Genomic DNA, 14,837 nt, shown 5'->3' with positions numbered 1-14,837 from the left:
CAACCAGGAGGCTGTAATTAAAACCTGACAAATTTACAAATGCAGTTCACATTCTAAATGTGGAAATTGGAAATCAGGATGGAAAAAGCTTGACAATGGAAAGTAAAGTTTTTAAAACAGGAAGTACATGCAGACCATTATACAGCTGAACGTTTACCATAAAACACAACACTACATATTTTCTCATGTCCAATCCTGAAATTTAGACTACTTGACCATCATCCTAGCATTTGAAAAACTTGATTGTGATGTGATGTAAGAGTTTAAAAACAGCCCGATCATTGCTGGTTAGGCAGTGAACACAATGCTGTAAACTTCCAAGGAAAAGATTTCTAAGTCTCAGAACTTGACTTTTGCATCCTTTTAACATTATCCTCTTTCCTGCTCATCATACTCCATCAGGCACTGGTTGGGAAAGAGTTAACAAGCATTTTTTTCCAAAGGCTCCAGCTATTTATCAGCCACTTCCTAAGAGTAGATGGGGAATCCCATGATCAAATGTCAGAGGAAAGATGACAAATTTCTCAAAGCAAGTATACTATCTTAACTTAGCCACTTCACTAATGTCTATGAACGTATCAAGTGGGGAATGCTAGAGACATATCCACATCTTGCTATAGGTCCTAAAATTGTTTGGACAAGAAAAATAAACTCCTGGCTTGGTGCGGATCACAAAAGATACACTTTTCAAATTTACTTTATAAGAATATTCTAAAATAAAAATACAGATTGGAATTATGTCATGCCTTTCATGACTTCAGAATACCCCAAAATGCTTTACAACCAATGATGTACCTTTGAAACCAAGCTGCTGTTCTGAAGTGGGAGAAGTGGAAGCCTATTTCTACACAGCAAGCTGCCACAAGCAACAATGTGATAACAGCAAATAATCTGTTTTTAGGAGAATGACTGAGGAATAAAACTTGGCCAGGGCACTGGGGGTACTCATTTGGTCTTCCTCAAAAAATGCCATGACATCTTTTATGTCCTCCTAAGGCGGCAGAGTGCACCTCAGTTTAACATTTCTTCTGCAAAGCAGCACTTCCAAGAATGCAACGACGGAGTGTCATCCTAGATTTCAGGGCTCACGACTCTAGTCATAAGCATTATGGCACAGGAGGCGGCCATTTGGTCCATCAAATCCATGCTGGCTATTTGTAGAGCAATCCAATCATTCCTATTCTCTTGCTCTCTCTCCCTAGTCCTGCAAGTTTGTTTCCCTCAAATGCTCATCCAATTTCCTTTTGAAATCAATCATCATCTCCACTTCCACCATCCTTATAGGTCTTGAATTCCGAATCATTACCACTCACTGCATAAGGAAATTCTTCCTTGCATGCTCCCCCTTCATTTCTTGCTCAGAACTTAATTCTGTTTTCCCTTGTCTTTGCAGCATCAGTTAATATATACCTTCAGTGTATTCTTTATTTGTTCTACACTGGCAATCACCATCAAGTGGATCAAGTGACAGTAGGGGAACGGTTAGGGATCACAAATCACAGTATCATAAGTATTAAGTTAACTATGCAAAAGGGTAAGAAGCAATCCAGGGTTAAAATACTAATTGAAGGAGAGCCAACCTCAGCAGGGTTAAAAACAGATCTGACCCAGTAAATTGGAATCAAAGATCGTAGTCAAAGTGGTAACAGAACAATGTACTGCCCTTAAAAAGATGGTTCAGGTACGATGAAGGTGGATGACGAAAGAGATAAAGAGTGAGCGAGATGTAACAGAAAAATTGACAAGTGTCAGGTTGAGAATGTGAGAACCAGGCTGAATATAAAAGATTCAGAGTAGAAGTGGAAAGGGGAATGAGAGTGGAAAAGAGAAAGCATAAGAGACTGTGGGGAATCTGAAGTCTTCTCCAGGCATTTAAATAAAAAGATAGTATAAGGAGGGGTAGAGCATACTAGGGACTACAAAGAGGATCTAGGCATAGAGGAAGTGTCTTTATATGCCCTGTTTGTGACGAGAACTCCCACTCACCTGATGAAGGAGCAGCGCTCCAAAAGCTTGTGGCTTGTGCGACCAAATAAACCTGTTGGACTTTAACTTCTTACTATGGAGAAAGTAGCTAGGGCTAAGGTACTAAAAAGTAATTCAGATCTGGCAAAGTATTGAACTAAAAATTGACAAACAGGAGGTATGAAAAAAGCTGGTTGTACTTAAAGTTGATAAATCACAGGAAGAGATGGAATGCTTCCAAGAATACAGAGGTACCTCCCATGATCTTCTAATCTTCCTTTGATACAATTATGGTGCTAGGGGACTGAAGAATCGCAAGTACTAAGCTTGTCATGGACAGAATGCTCTCTTACTTATCTTTTGAATGGAAAGAGAGGTGTCTTTTCTTACCTTGTGAATAAATCCAATTAAATAATTCAGCAGCAAGCTTTTCTTAATTCAAAATAACGAAGGCTATTTATTCTCACACTTACCCCAAATTAACGTAACATCACACACTGTCTCGCATGCACACAAAGATTATGTACAGTTAAAAAAAGCAGAATTTTACAGATTTTAGTTCATTCGGTCTCTGAATTATGATTTCCAGTCTCCCATGTGGCAGGTCTGTAGTTTCTCAAATGGATTTGATGATTTAAAGTTGAAGTGAGGACATTGTAAAGTGAAGGGTTCGCAGCAGGTTGTGAGATTTCTTGTAGTCAAATATCAAGGAGGTTAGTTCTCAAGTAAACTTGGAAACTGGAACTTTGGCTGATTGATGACTTGCAGCTAGTTTCTTGGTCTGGTTCTGAGACTGGCTGATGACAAACAGTACTGATAAATTTACTGGGTCCTGGGGTAATAAGGGTGCACTCCCTGAAACTCGCTTTAATCACGTAACTGCTGAGTTAACAGTTCTGAGCCCCACCTACTCTAAGTTTGGATGGAGGAGGTAGCTGCGATACAAGAAGAATTATATAGTGACAATTGAATTCCAATCTTCCCTTTTGTTCATTATGATATATCAAGACAGGAAGTCTGGAAGCACGGCAGTCTTCAGATGTTGACCCATCTCAACAATAAGTCACATGAATTCCACAAATGGCTGAGAAATACCCTCACTTGTATCCACCATTTAATTACGTATTTGCTGGAAACATAATCCACTCTGTAGTCCAAATACAAAGTCACTTAATTTGTAGCAGCCACCTTAACAGTTTGTATGAGTCCAATTTTTACAAGTATTGACTGTAAGTTCATAATATGACATGCCTGTACTAGGCAAGAGAGACCCTTGTTCAAAACATGTCAGGATAAACCCGACAGCTACAGACCAGTCAGGTTAACCTGGGAAAATCTTTAACAAACAATAATCGGGGTTAAAATTAACAATCACTTGAACACGAATGGATTTATTAAAGAAAGGCAAATCATTTTTAACTAGCCGATTGAGTTTTTACATGAGGTAAAAGAGAGGCTGGAGAGTACTGGAGCTGATGTGGTGCATATGGTCTTTCAAAAGGTATTTGATAAAGGACCATGCAAAGGTTAATCCCATGGAATAAAAGAGATTGTTGCAACATACATATGAAGTTGTCTGGAGACAGGAAAGAGACAGTAGTGGTGAGAGGCTGTTGTAGGGAGGAAGGTAAACAATGAGGTTCTCCAGAGATCAGAATTAGGAACACTGCTTTTCTTGATTGATATTAATGACCTAGACTTGGGTGTGCAGGGCACCATTTCAAACTTTGAAGATTACACTAGATTTGGAAGCATCGAGTGATCGTGATAGACCTCAACGGCAAGTCGCAGATGAAATTGAAGGCAGAGAAGTATTAAGTGACAGATTTTGGTAGGAAGAATGAGGAGAGACAAACAAAGAAAAAAGGTTCCAATTCTGAAGTGCGTGCAAGAACCAAAAGATCTGGGGGTTTGAGTGCATAAGTTGTTGAAGGTGGCAGAGTAGTTCAACAAAATGGTTAAAAAGGCATTAATGGCCTTGGTCTTTATAACTACGGGCACAGAGTACAAAAACAACAAGTTATAATGAACCTTTAAAAATCAACTGAAGTAGAGTTCCCAATGCCAAGAACCACACTGTTAGAAGAATGTGAAAGCTTTAGTGAGCATTCAGAAAAGATGACAAGTATGATTCCAAGGATAGAGGACTTCAATCACATGGATAGATTGGAGAAGCTGTGGCTGCTCTTTTTGGAGGAGAGAGGAGATTTGATAGTATTCAAAATTATAAAAAGTCTAGACAGAACAGATAGGGAGAAACTGCCCCTATTGGATGAGGGATACAGAACCAAGGAGCAAATATTTAAGGTAAATAGAAAAAGAACCAGTGGCAATAAGAAGATTTCTTTTAAAAATGCAAGTAGTTTAGATCCGGAATGAACTGCCTGAGAATGTGATGGAGGCAGATTCAATTATGGCTTTCAAAAGGGAACCAACCGGACAAGCACTTGGAGAAAAAAAGATGCAGGGCCAGAGAAAAAGTGCAGGAGAGCATGTCCAGCTCAGTTGCTCTAGGAAAGAACCAGGAAGGAGATTGAGAGTCGAATGGCCTCTTTCTGCGCTACAACCGTTCTATAAATTAGAGAATGTAGAAAAAATTGATAATACGTAAATAAAATCAATTTTTCAGTGCCAGCAAGGCTGTGCAGTAGAACCTAGCAATACCTCAAGAAAGATATAACATTTTAGTGTTTTAATGAACAGCGATATTTTAACCTAAAAGGGGACGTTTTCAACAGTCCAGTGAGCCATTTTCAGAGACTTCAACAGCATTCTCTGTGGAAGAGCAGGGATTCATAGGCAGCAATTTCAGAGTTTCTGCATTTTGCAGACAGCACTGACAGTAAACACCGACAGTTTTGTCATCATTAGCCTGCCGTTGTTACGACCACAAAATTTGGGTCAATGGGTATAAGGAGCAAACAAATGCAAGCCAACCATCCCACCAGATAACTACAATAAATCATATTTACTTGCACGGGTCAAGATCTAATGTCTAGGTTATGAATATTTAGCAAATATAAACTGCGAAAAAAAAATTAAGGCATTACAACTGATGTAAGTACTAAGCCAAGAAAAAAGCAATGGCTATGTTTCCCAGTCCTCAAGATTGCCCCACTAATCTTAAGTGCATATCTGTGAATGAAGTTGAAACAGGCCAAAGTTCAACTATGATGTACTCAAAACTTCTCACCAGCCAGACGCCTTGTCCAGGCTCACATATTGGACATGGCAACTTAATTTAGGTAACAAATGGTCCAACGAATGTATCCAGCATTCCATACTACTGCAGGAAAAGTTGTGACGGACCACACACTATAGGGTTAATGCACTGGCAAAGATATGAAGGTCCTTTGAGAAGAGTTTACAGAACCCTGGCTCATGGTTGAACTGTTACAAGTTCAGTCAGATAAGATCTCTTAAACTGTGCAACTTAATTAGTAGCTGGAGTTTGGCATAATAAGCAAGCAATCACCCTTGATACAAAGTGCTAAGTACATCTGGATTTTCAGGTTAAACCATATTCCGTGATTAAAAGTCTCAAGAAATGCTGGAAAGTTTGAGCCTAGGTTTTTATGTTAGTTTTCAGCTTTTTTAAAAGTAATGAGAATGCTCAACCAGTTTCATACCGAATTTAGACAGGAAGAAGGAAGATGTCTGCAAACAAAAAAGAGCACTTATTTGCCACTAGCCCGACCTCTAACCAAGCCACTCTCTCAACACAAGAAAAGCATCTGCAAGATTGGTGCCCTATACTCAGAATTGTTACAGTGCAGAAGAAAGCCATTTGGCCCATCGTATCTGCAGCTCCAAATGAGCATTATGACTCAGTACCATTCTCCCACCTTTTCCCTGTAACTCTGCACATTATTTTAAAATAATCATCCAATGCCCTCTTGAATGCCTTAGTGGAACCTGCCTTGACCACATTTCCATACAATGTATTTATTCGCTATGTCAAAAGGAACTCTCACAGCACGCTTACTTCCTTTGCTAATCACTTTAAACCTGTCCCCTCTCATTCTCGACCCTTTTATGAGCGGGAACAGTTTCTCCCTATCTACTTTGTCCAGCATCTCTTCAACCTTCCACCTCTCATGTCAGGAAAAAGATATAAAAGTCTGAGGACACGTACCAACCAACTCAAGAACAGCTTCTTCCCTGCTGCCATCAAACTTTTGAAATGGACCTACCTCGCACTAAGTTGATGTACACCCTAGCTATAACTGTAACACTACATTCTGCACGCTCTCCTTTCCTTCTCTATGAACGGTATGCTTTGTCTGCATATGTGACAATAATAAGTCAAATCAGCCCCGTTTTTACCTCTATCAAATCTTTTATTGGCCTTCTCTTCTCCAAGGAAAACAGACTCAAGTTCTCCAATCTATCTGCATAGCTGAAGTTTCACATTCCTGGATCCATTTTTGTAAACCTCTTCTGTAGTCTTTCCAATGTGTCCACATCCTTCCAAAGTGTTGTGCCCAGAACTATGCACAGTCTTCCAGTGAGATCTAGCTAGTGTCCCATAAAACTTCAGCATAGCCTTCTTGCTCTTGTACTCTATTCCCATATTAATAATGCCCAGAATACTATATGCTTCATTAACTGTTCTCTCCACCTGGCCTGCCACATTTAACAATGTGCGCAATTATACACCCTGGTCCCTCTGCTCCTGTACACCCTTAGGAATTTTACCTCATTTTATATTGTCTCTCCATGTACTTCCTTTCAAAATGCATCACCTCACATTTCTCTGCATTGCACTTCATCTGCTATGTATCTGCCCATTCTACCAACTTGTCTATGTCATTTTGAAATTCTACACTGTCCTCTTAACAGTTTACAATGCTTCCAAGTTTTATATAATTTTGAAATTGTCCCTTGCACATCAAGATCTCAATCATTAATAGATATATCAGGAAAAACAAAGGTCCTAAAACCGAATCCTGGGGAATTCCACTTCAACCCGAAAAATGCCCATTAACCTTGCTATTTCCTATTACCAAGTCAATTTTGTATCAATGTTGCTACTGTCCCTTTTATTTCATGAGCTATAACTTTTCTCATAGGTCTGCTGTATGATACTGTATTGAATGCCTTTTGAAAGTCTATATATACACACCACATAAACAGCATTACCCTCACCAACGCTCTCTGTTACCTCTTCAAAACAACTACAGCAAGTTAGTTAAACATATTGCATTATTTTAATTCATCGATCATCACATGATAAAATATTCTAAGTGCATTAATTCTTCAGGCATAGCAGCATCAGTGCGAGCCTAAGAGTTAAAATTGATCCTTTAGGATAATATCACAGAGCTCAAAAGCCAAAGAGGGTAAATGTAAAATCTTTAAAGACAATCATTCTTGCATTACTTTCAAGAAATTAAACTCCATGATTCACTAATAAAACAAATTGTTCAGAAAGGAATTCTCCTTTTTGCAGCTTCTCTCCCAAAAGAATTTCCAGTTAACGGCAGCTTAGCTTTTGAAATTTTGTCTTCGCAGCAGAAATCTGACAGGACAACAAAACTTGATCTGTCAGTGCAGGGTGTCAGTCCCCAGCACCACCTGCCATCTGCCTTTGACCTAACTCCAGCTGCCTGTCTGGAGGTGGATTTCAAGAGGCACATTAAAAAAAACACACACACACCAGCAGTACCACCTCCTCCTCCTTCACATACACAAAAACACTGACAGCCACTGCTGCTGGGTGCAATGGGGATTAGCACCGTCACAGTGAAAAACACAAAACCATACAAGCACAAAATCCTGTCACTAAAATAAATAGATACAGATTTGTAGATATTATTTACAGATACACACATATGTATACGGACACAAACACATATAAATAAAATGTGTACGTGTGTACAAGATATTATTTACAGATACACACATGTATATGTGCATACGTACACAGCAGACACATAATAAATAAAATGTATGTGTGTGTGCACTCAGTGGGGATTAGCACCATCTGTGAAAAACACAAAACCCATGCAGCACGAAATCCTGTCACTAAAATAAACAGATATAGATATTATTTACAGATACACATGAACATAGACACATATAAATAAAATGTGTATGCACACACAGACAATTCTTGCATTTGCAGTGGAGGCCTGTCAACCCCAGCGGGGTAAAAAAAAAAGAAATTCAGATTGAAAGGTGCAAACCATTCTGGGGAAATGAAAAAAAAGAGGGAGGAAATAAGGGGAGGAGGAGTAAGTAAAACCCTCGGGGAGGGGGGAGGGGGGAGGGGGGGGGGGGGGGGGGGATTTTGCGAGGCTGAGAGACTGGCCGCTTCGAGCCGGGGGTGGATGCTGGTGCGTTTGGTTTACATTGCTGCTGTGTTTTGGACGTTGAATGAAGCAGTGTGAGAGGGCGGACGCGGGCACACACATTGAGAGTGGGTTAAACTCACCACTTGGTAGCGGCTGCAGGCCTGGTGATGCTCCATCATTGACGCTCCCTCAGTGTCCGCCAACACAGGCTTCGCCGTCCGTTACCCCCCACACACACACTCGACGCCACTCAAAACTACGATCACCTCTTTCCTTCTTTAACGTCCACTGAAGACCCCCGATTTTCTTTTACCCTCTCCGTCCTTTTCCCCCCCACCACACACCCTCGATTCGAAAATTAACGATCCGCTCTGAGAGGGGAAAACAAAACGGCGACGCTCCCGCCGCCACAGGAGCCAGCGAACGAGCAAGTAGACGCTACCAGATCTGCGCCTGCGCGAACCTGGCCGAGGCATCCGACGGCCCGGCCTTTGTGACGTCGCCTTGTCACGCCCCCCCCCGGCCGCCGGGCCACGCCCATCTCTCCGCCCACTCCCTACTGCTTGCCCCGCTCTTTGGTCACGCCCAGCGTCCGGGCCACGCCCCTTCTTCCTCTGAATGACGTCATCTCTTTTCCCACCATGTCACAATGTGCTGACTCCAGTTGCTGGCTGGGGATTTCCTTCTATAACCCCCGTTGACTTCTTCCTGGAAACACTACAAAGCCAGGTAGGCTTCCCTGGAGGGAGCCAAATCCTCTCTTCCCCACCCCACTTCCTCAAAGAGGGTCAGCTAAAAAAAGAGTTTAGTTTAAGTTTATTTATTGGTGTCACAAGTAGGGCCCATATTAACACTGCAATGAAGTTACAATGAATATCCCCTAGTCGCCATGGACCCTGTCTAGTTGTGTTAGAATTTTAGACAGTAAGAAGGCTCACAACACCAGGTTAAAGTCCAACAGGTTTATTTGGTAGCAAAAGCCACTCGCTTTCGGAGCGCTGCTCCTTCGTCAGGTAAGTGGGAGGTTCTGTTCCCAGAACTGTGCCTGTTGTGAACTGTGAACTAAATAAACCAGTTGGACTTTAGCCTGGTGTTGTGAGACTTCTTACTGTGTTTACCCCAGTCCAACGCCGGCACCTCCACATTAGAATTTTATAGCCATGGACCTGCATCCTAAATGGTCTACCCTGAATCCTTAGACTGTGACCCCTGGTTCTGGAGTCCCCCGCTATTGGGAATATCCTCCTTGCATCTACCCTGTCTAGTTGTGTTAGAATTTTAGAAGTGTCTATGAGATCCCCCCTTATTCGTCTGAACTCCAGCGAAAACAATCCTAACCTAGTCAATCTCTCCTCATACATGAGTCCCGCCATCCCCGGAATCAGCCTGGCAAACCTTCGCTGCACTCCCTCGAGAGCAAGAACCTCCTTCCTCAGAAAAGGAGACCAAAGCTGCACACAATACTCTAGGTGCGGCCTCACCAAGGCCCTGTATAATTGCAACAACACATCCCTGCTCCTGATCTCAAAACCTCTCGCAATGAAGGCCAACATGCCATTTTGTCTTCTTTACCACCTGCATGCTTACCTTCAGTGACTGGTGCACAAGGACACCCAGGTCCCGCTGCAGACTCCCCTCTCCCAATTTATAGCCATTCAGGTTATAATCTGTTACGCTGCTTATCTGACATATACTACAGGGTAAGCAGAAATTCTTTACAACTATACATTGAACAGACTTGAGAGTAACGGTCAGCTGGTCAACATTCTGTTTTTATTAATTAGATCAGACAGAGTCTGAGCATGCATGCACAGTTAAAGATGGAGATCAACAAGTTGTGTTTGTATTGTGCCATTAACGTATAATAAAACTTATCAGAAGTGTCACCAAAAAAAACTTAACATCAAACCTCATTAAAAGAGAGTTGAGCAAGTAATCAATGTTGTTCAAAGAGGTAGATTTGAAGGAGTGCGTTAATAGAGAGAAAACAAAACAGGAATCGGGAGACTATTACAGAGCACAGAGCCTTGCCAGCCGAAGGTGCAGACACCAGTGGTGGAGCAATGAAAATCAGGATGCTCAGGAGGCCTGTATCAGAGGATTGCAGATATCCCAGAAGGCTGTGCAGCTGTAGGAGATTCGAGAAAGGGAGGGGGCCAGACCATGAAGAGATGTGAAGATCAAGGCATTGCTTAGCCAGGAACCACAATCTCTGATTCAGGCCAAAGTGCTGCCACCGATTACACTCAAAGTTTGTCTGATTTTGTTCCTGTAAAAGTGACTTCGGAATTTTTTATTATGTTAAAGGCACATTATAAATACAAGTTTTTAACAAGTGTGCCAGGTGTTAGGTTTATATATGCACCCAACAATTGGCTCAAAGCTGCTTGGTATTTCCAGACTGAATCCATATATTACTCGCTATGACACACTTGTGACAGAAATATTTCACCCAAAATATTTTATATGGACAACTTGTGCTCTACCCAGGAGACTGGAATAGGAAGAAATATTGTCTTTGGAGAACAGTTAGTGAGCCTTGCTGGAGGCTAGAGATAAACTTGGCAATTTCTTGTTACTCGAAGCAGAAACTCTCCCCTGACATACAGGAGCTAAATACAATAAGCTGGCAAACAAGTCAGAAAAACTGCATACACCTAGCAACAACAAGCCCAGACCAGGAACTACAATCAAGAACGCAAAAAGTAAACTAACATCTGATCTGGCCTGCCTCCCATCTTCCAACCTGCATACAAAAATCTTCAAATTACCAAAAGTATTATTTGTCCGACACCCTTATTGGTTCACAGTTGGACAATGTAATTTCTTGGTTTTATCCTATCTCTGGAATCTTCCCTAGCTCTACAACCTTTGAAAACTTGACATTCCTCCAACTCTGACCTCTTTTGCATTTCAAATTCCCTTCACTCCACTGGCAGCTTGCCGTCAGCCTTCGAGGCCTGAAGCTCTTTAACTCACCAGCACCTCATCAAGAGTTGCAGGGGAGATCTTGCTGCAACACAAGCCAAACTTTCTGCCATGTAGCAACAGGCTTGGTGGCAGGGATCCTGATAGCACTTCTCTAAAGAATCGGGGTTACTAATGTTGGGCAGTACTGCCCCTGCCTGGAAAATCCAGCCCGATAAACGATTAACTGTTTTAAAAAGGAGCTTGTTAAGAAGATAATGCAAAGTCCCCAAATGTTAGTGGCTATATGCATTATATGTAGAACTAAATCATGCTGCTCATGGAAATCTGCATCCTCAACCCTTGGCCTGTGCTTCGTGAGCTAATCTGAGCTTCGATCAAGATCAATCAGCCGAGTCATAATGTTTTTCATCCCTGATAAGTAATGTTTGTGCCAGAAGCGAAGAGACCAAAATAGCTTTCGGTGACTGTGGACAAAGAAGAGAAAAATTAAGCCAGGTTCCTGCTGTTGTGTACTGACCATGTCAGAAACACATATATGTGGATCTTGCGTTAACACACAAGAGTGCACTAAATATGGCCTCATGTTTAATCATTTGTGGAAATTGAGCAGCTTCATACATGAAATGGTCAATCTGGTGTGGCATTATGTTGACACACATGGAATTATTCTCCAGTGTCAATCACCACGTGGTGGGAGGGCATGAAATTGGCTAGGTTTTGCAATCTTGAACAAACATGGAACTCATGCCGAAAGTTTGCTTCTGTTGGTTTTGGGTTTGTGTGCGCCAAGTCCAATATTTATCACTCATTGATAAGGCTCAAACATCAAAGATAATTATTTGGTGAGGTATTTTAGCTCCACAGCTACCTCCAGCATTGCTCCAATAGGAACTGCCATAATCAGAATGGGAAACTGTGGGAAAGAGGAGAACGTCTCGTGAGAGGAAAGTTAATAGAATTTTTTGAATAATAAAATTAGAATATAACATTGGATAACGGCTGGTTCTGCTAGCAAGGTGACTGAATAACAATAACTGCAGAAATAGAACATAGAACATAGATAAAATACAGCACAAACAATCCCTTCGGCCCACAAGTTACGCCGGTCATGTCCCTACCTACCTAGGCTTATATATAGGCTTACCTATAACCCTCAATCCTATTAAGTCCCATATACTCATCCAGAAGTCTCTTAAAAGACCCTATCGAGTTTGCCTCCGCCACCACTGACGGCAGCCAATTCCACTCACCCACCATCCTCTAAGTGAAAAACTTACCCCTGACATGTCCTCTGTACTTACTCCTCAGCACATTAAATCGGTGTCCTCTCGTAGCAGCCATTTCAGCCCTGGGAAAAAGCCTCCAAGAATCCACCCGATCTATACCTCTCAACATCTTGTACACCTCTATCAGGTCACCTCTCATCCTTCGTCTCTCCAAAGAGAAAAGACCGAGCTCCCTCAACCTATCCTCATAAGGCATGCCAACCAATCCAGGCAACATCCTTGTAAATCTTCTCTGCACCCTTTCAATCATTTCCACATCCCTCCTGTAATGAGGCGACCAGAACTGAGCACAGTACTCCAAGTGGGGTCTGATGAGGGTCTTATAAAGCTGCATCATTATCTCCCAACTCCTAAACTCAATCCCTCGATTGATGAAGGCCAGCACACCATACGCCTTCTTAACCACCCCCTCTACCTGCGAGGCCGATTTAAGAGTCCTATGGACCCGGACCCCAAGGTCCTTCTGATCCTCTACACTGCTAGGAGTCTTACCCTTGATATTATACTCCTTCATCCCATTTGACCTGCCAAAATGGACCACTACACATTTATCCGGGTTGAAGTCCATATGCCACTTCTCCACCCAGTCTTGCATCCTATCTATGTCACGCTGCAGCTTCTGACATCCCTCCAACCTATCCACAACACCACCAACCGTCGTGTCATCGGCAAACTTACCAACCCATCCCTCCACTTCCTCATCCAGGTCATTTATGAAAATGACAAACAGCAAGGGTCCCAGAACAGATCCCTGGGGCACTCCACTGGTGACCGATCTCCATTCAGAAAAAGACCCGTCTACTACACTCTCTGCCTTCAGCAGGCAAGCCAGTTCTGGATCCACAAGGCAACAGCCCCTTGGATCCCATGCCCTCTCACTTTCTCGAGAAGTCTTGCATGGGGGACCTTATCGAACGCCTTGCTGAAGTCCATGTAAACCACATCTACCGCTTTTCCTTCGTCAATGTGTTTAGTCACATTTTCAAAGAACTCCACCAGGCTCGTAAGGCACGATTTGCCTTTGACAAAGCCGTGCTGACTACTTTTGAGCATACTAAACTTCTCTAAATGTTCATAAATCCTGTCCCTCAAGATCTTCTCCATCAACTTACCAACCACTAAGGTTAGACTCACCAGTCGGTAATTTCCTGGGCTATCCCAATTCCCTTTCTTGAATATAGGAACCACATCTGCAATCCTCCGGAACCTCTCCCGTCTCCATCGACGACGCAAAGATCATTGCCAGAGGCTCTGCAATCTCTTTCCTCGCCTCCCACAGTAACCTGGGGTACATCCCATCCGGTCCCGGCGACTTATCTATCTTGATGCTATTCAAAATTTCCAACACATCCTCTTTCTTAATGTCCACATACTCAATCTTTTCTGTCTGCCTCAATCCTGCAGTACAACCACCCAGGTCTTTTTCCACCGTGAATACCGAGGTAAAATATTCATTAAGCACCCCTGCTATTTCTTCCGGTTCTGTACAGACTTTCTCACCTTCACATTTTATAGGTCCTATTCCTTCACATCTCATACTTTTACTCTTCACATATTTATAGAACGCCTTAGGGTTCTCCTTATTCTTACCTGCCAAGGCCTTCTCGTGACCCCTTCTGGCTCTCCTAATTTCTTTCTTAAGTCCCTTCCTACAAGCCGTATACTCATCTAGATCCCTATCATCGCCTAGCTCTCTAAACCTTTTGTATGCTTTCCTTTTCTTTTTGACTAGGTTCAGCGCAGCTTTCGTGCACCATGGTTCCCGTAACCTACCAAAACCTCCCTGTCTCATCGGAACGTTGTCATGCAGAACTCCAGACAAACATTCCTTGAAAATCTGCAACGTTACTTCGGTACTTTTCCTCGAGAATGCCTCCTTCCAATTTACGCCTCTAATCTCCTGCCTGATGGCTTCATATTTCCCCTTACTCCAGATAAACACTTTCCTAGCTTGCCTGATCCTATCTCTTTCCAATGCTAGCGTAAAGGAGATTGAGTTCTGATCTCTATCCCCAAGATGCTCCCCCACTGAGAGATCCGACACCTGTCCAGGCTCATTAGCCAGTACCAGATGGAGTACAGCCTCTCCTCTTGTAGGCTTATCCACATGCTGTGTCAGGAAACCCTCCTGAACACACCTAACAAACTCCTCCCCATCCAAACCCCTTACCCTCGGGATATTCCATCGATGTTTGGGAAATTAAAGTCTCCCATCACGACAACCCTGCTATTACTACATCTCAGTAAGAGTTTTAACAACACCAGGTTAAAGTCCAACAGGTTTATTTGGTAGCAAATACCATTAGCTTTCGGAGCGCTGCTCCTTCGTCAGATGGAGTGGAAATCTGCTCTCAAACAG

The 14,837-nt window shown here is 42.4% G+C and overlaps 1 protein-coding gene across 1 annotated transcript in view; it reads right to left on the bottom strand.

The window, feature by feature from the left end:
- The window catches only part of ndfip2 (Nedd4 family interacting protein 2), a 77,059-nt gene extending 68,284 nt beyond the window's left edge, over positions 1–8,775 (bottom strand). Inside the window, exon 1 of the mRNA XM_078221638.1 lies at positions 8,402–8,775. Coding sequence (XP_078077764.1) covers positions 8,402–8,440 — 39 coding nt within the window. The 5' untranslated portion in view covers positions 8,441–8,775. The remainder of the gene's footprint in view (positions 1–8,401) is intronic.
- Between the last annotated feature and the right edge of the window lie 6,062 nt (positions 8,776–14,837).

The sequence above is a fragment of the Mustelus asterias genome, chromosome 10, assembly GCF_964213995.1.
Source record: "Mustelus asterias chromosome 10, sMusAst1.hap1.1, whole genome shotgun sequence".
Lineage (NCBI taxonomy): Eukaryota > Metazoa > Chordata > Chondrichthyes > Carcharhiniformes > Triakidae > Mustelus > Mustelus asterias.
Note: the sequence above shows the minus strand (reverse complement) of the source record. Positions and strands in the feature narration are given on the sequence as shown.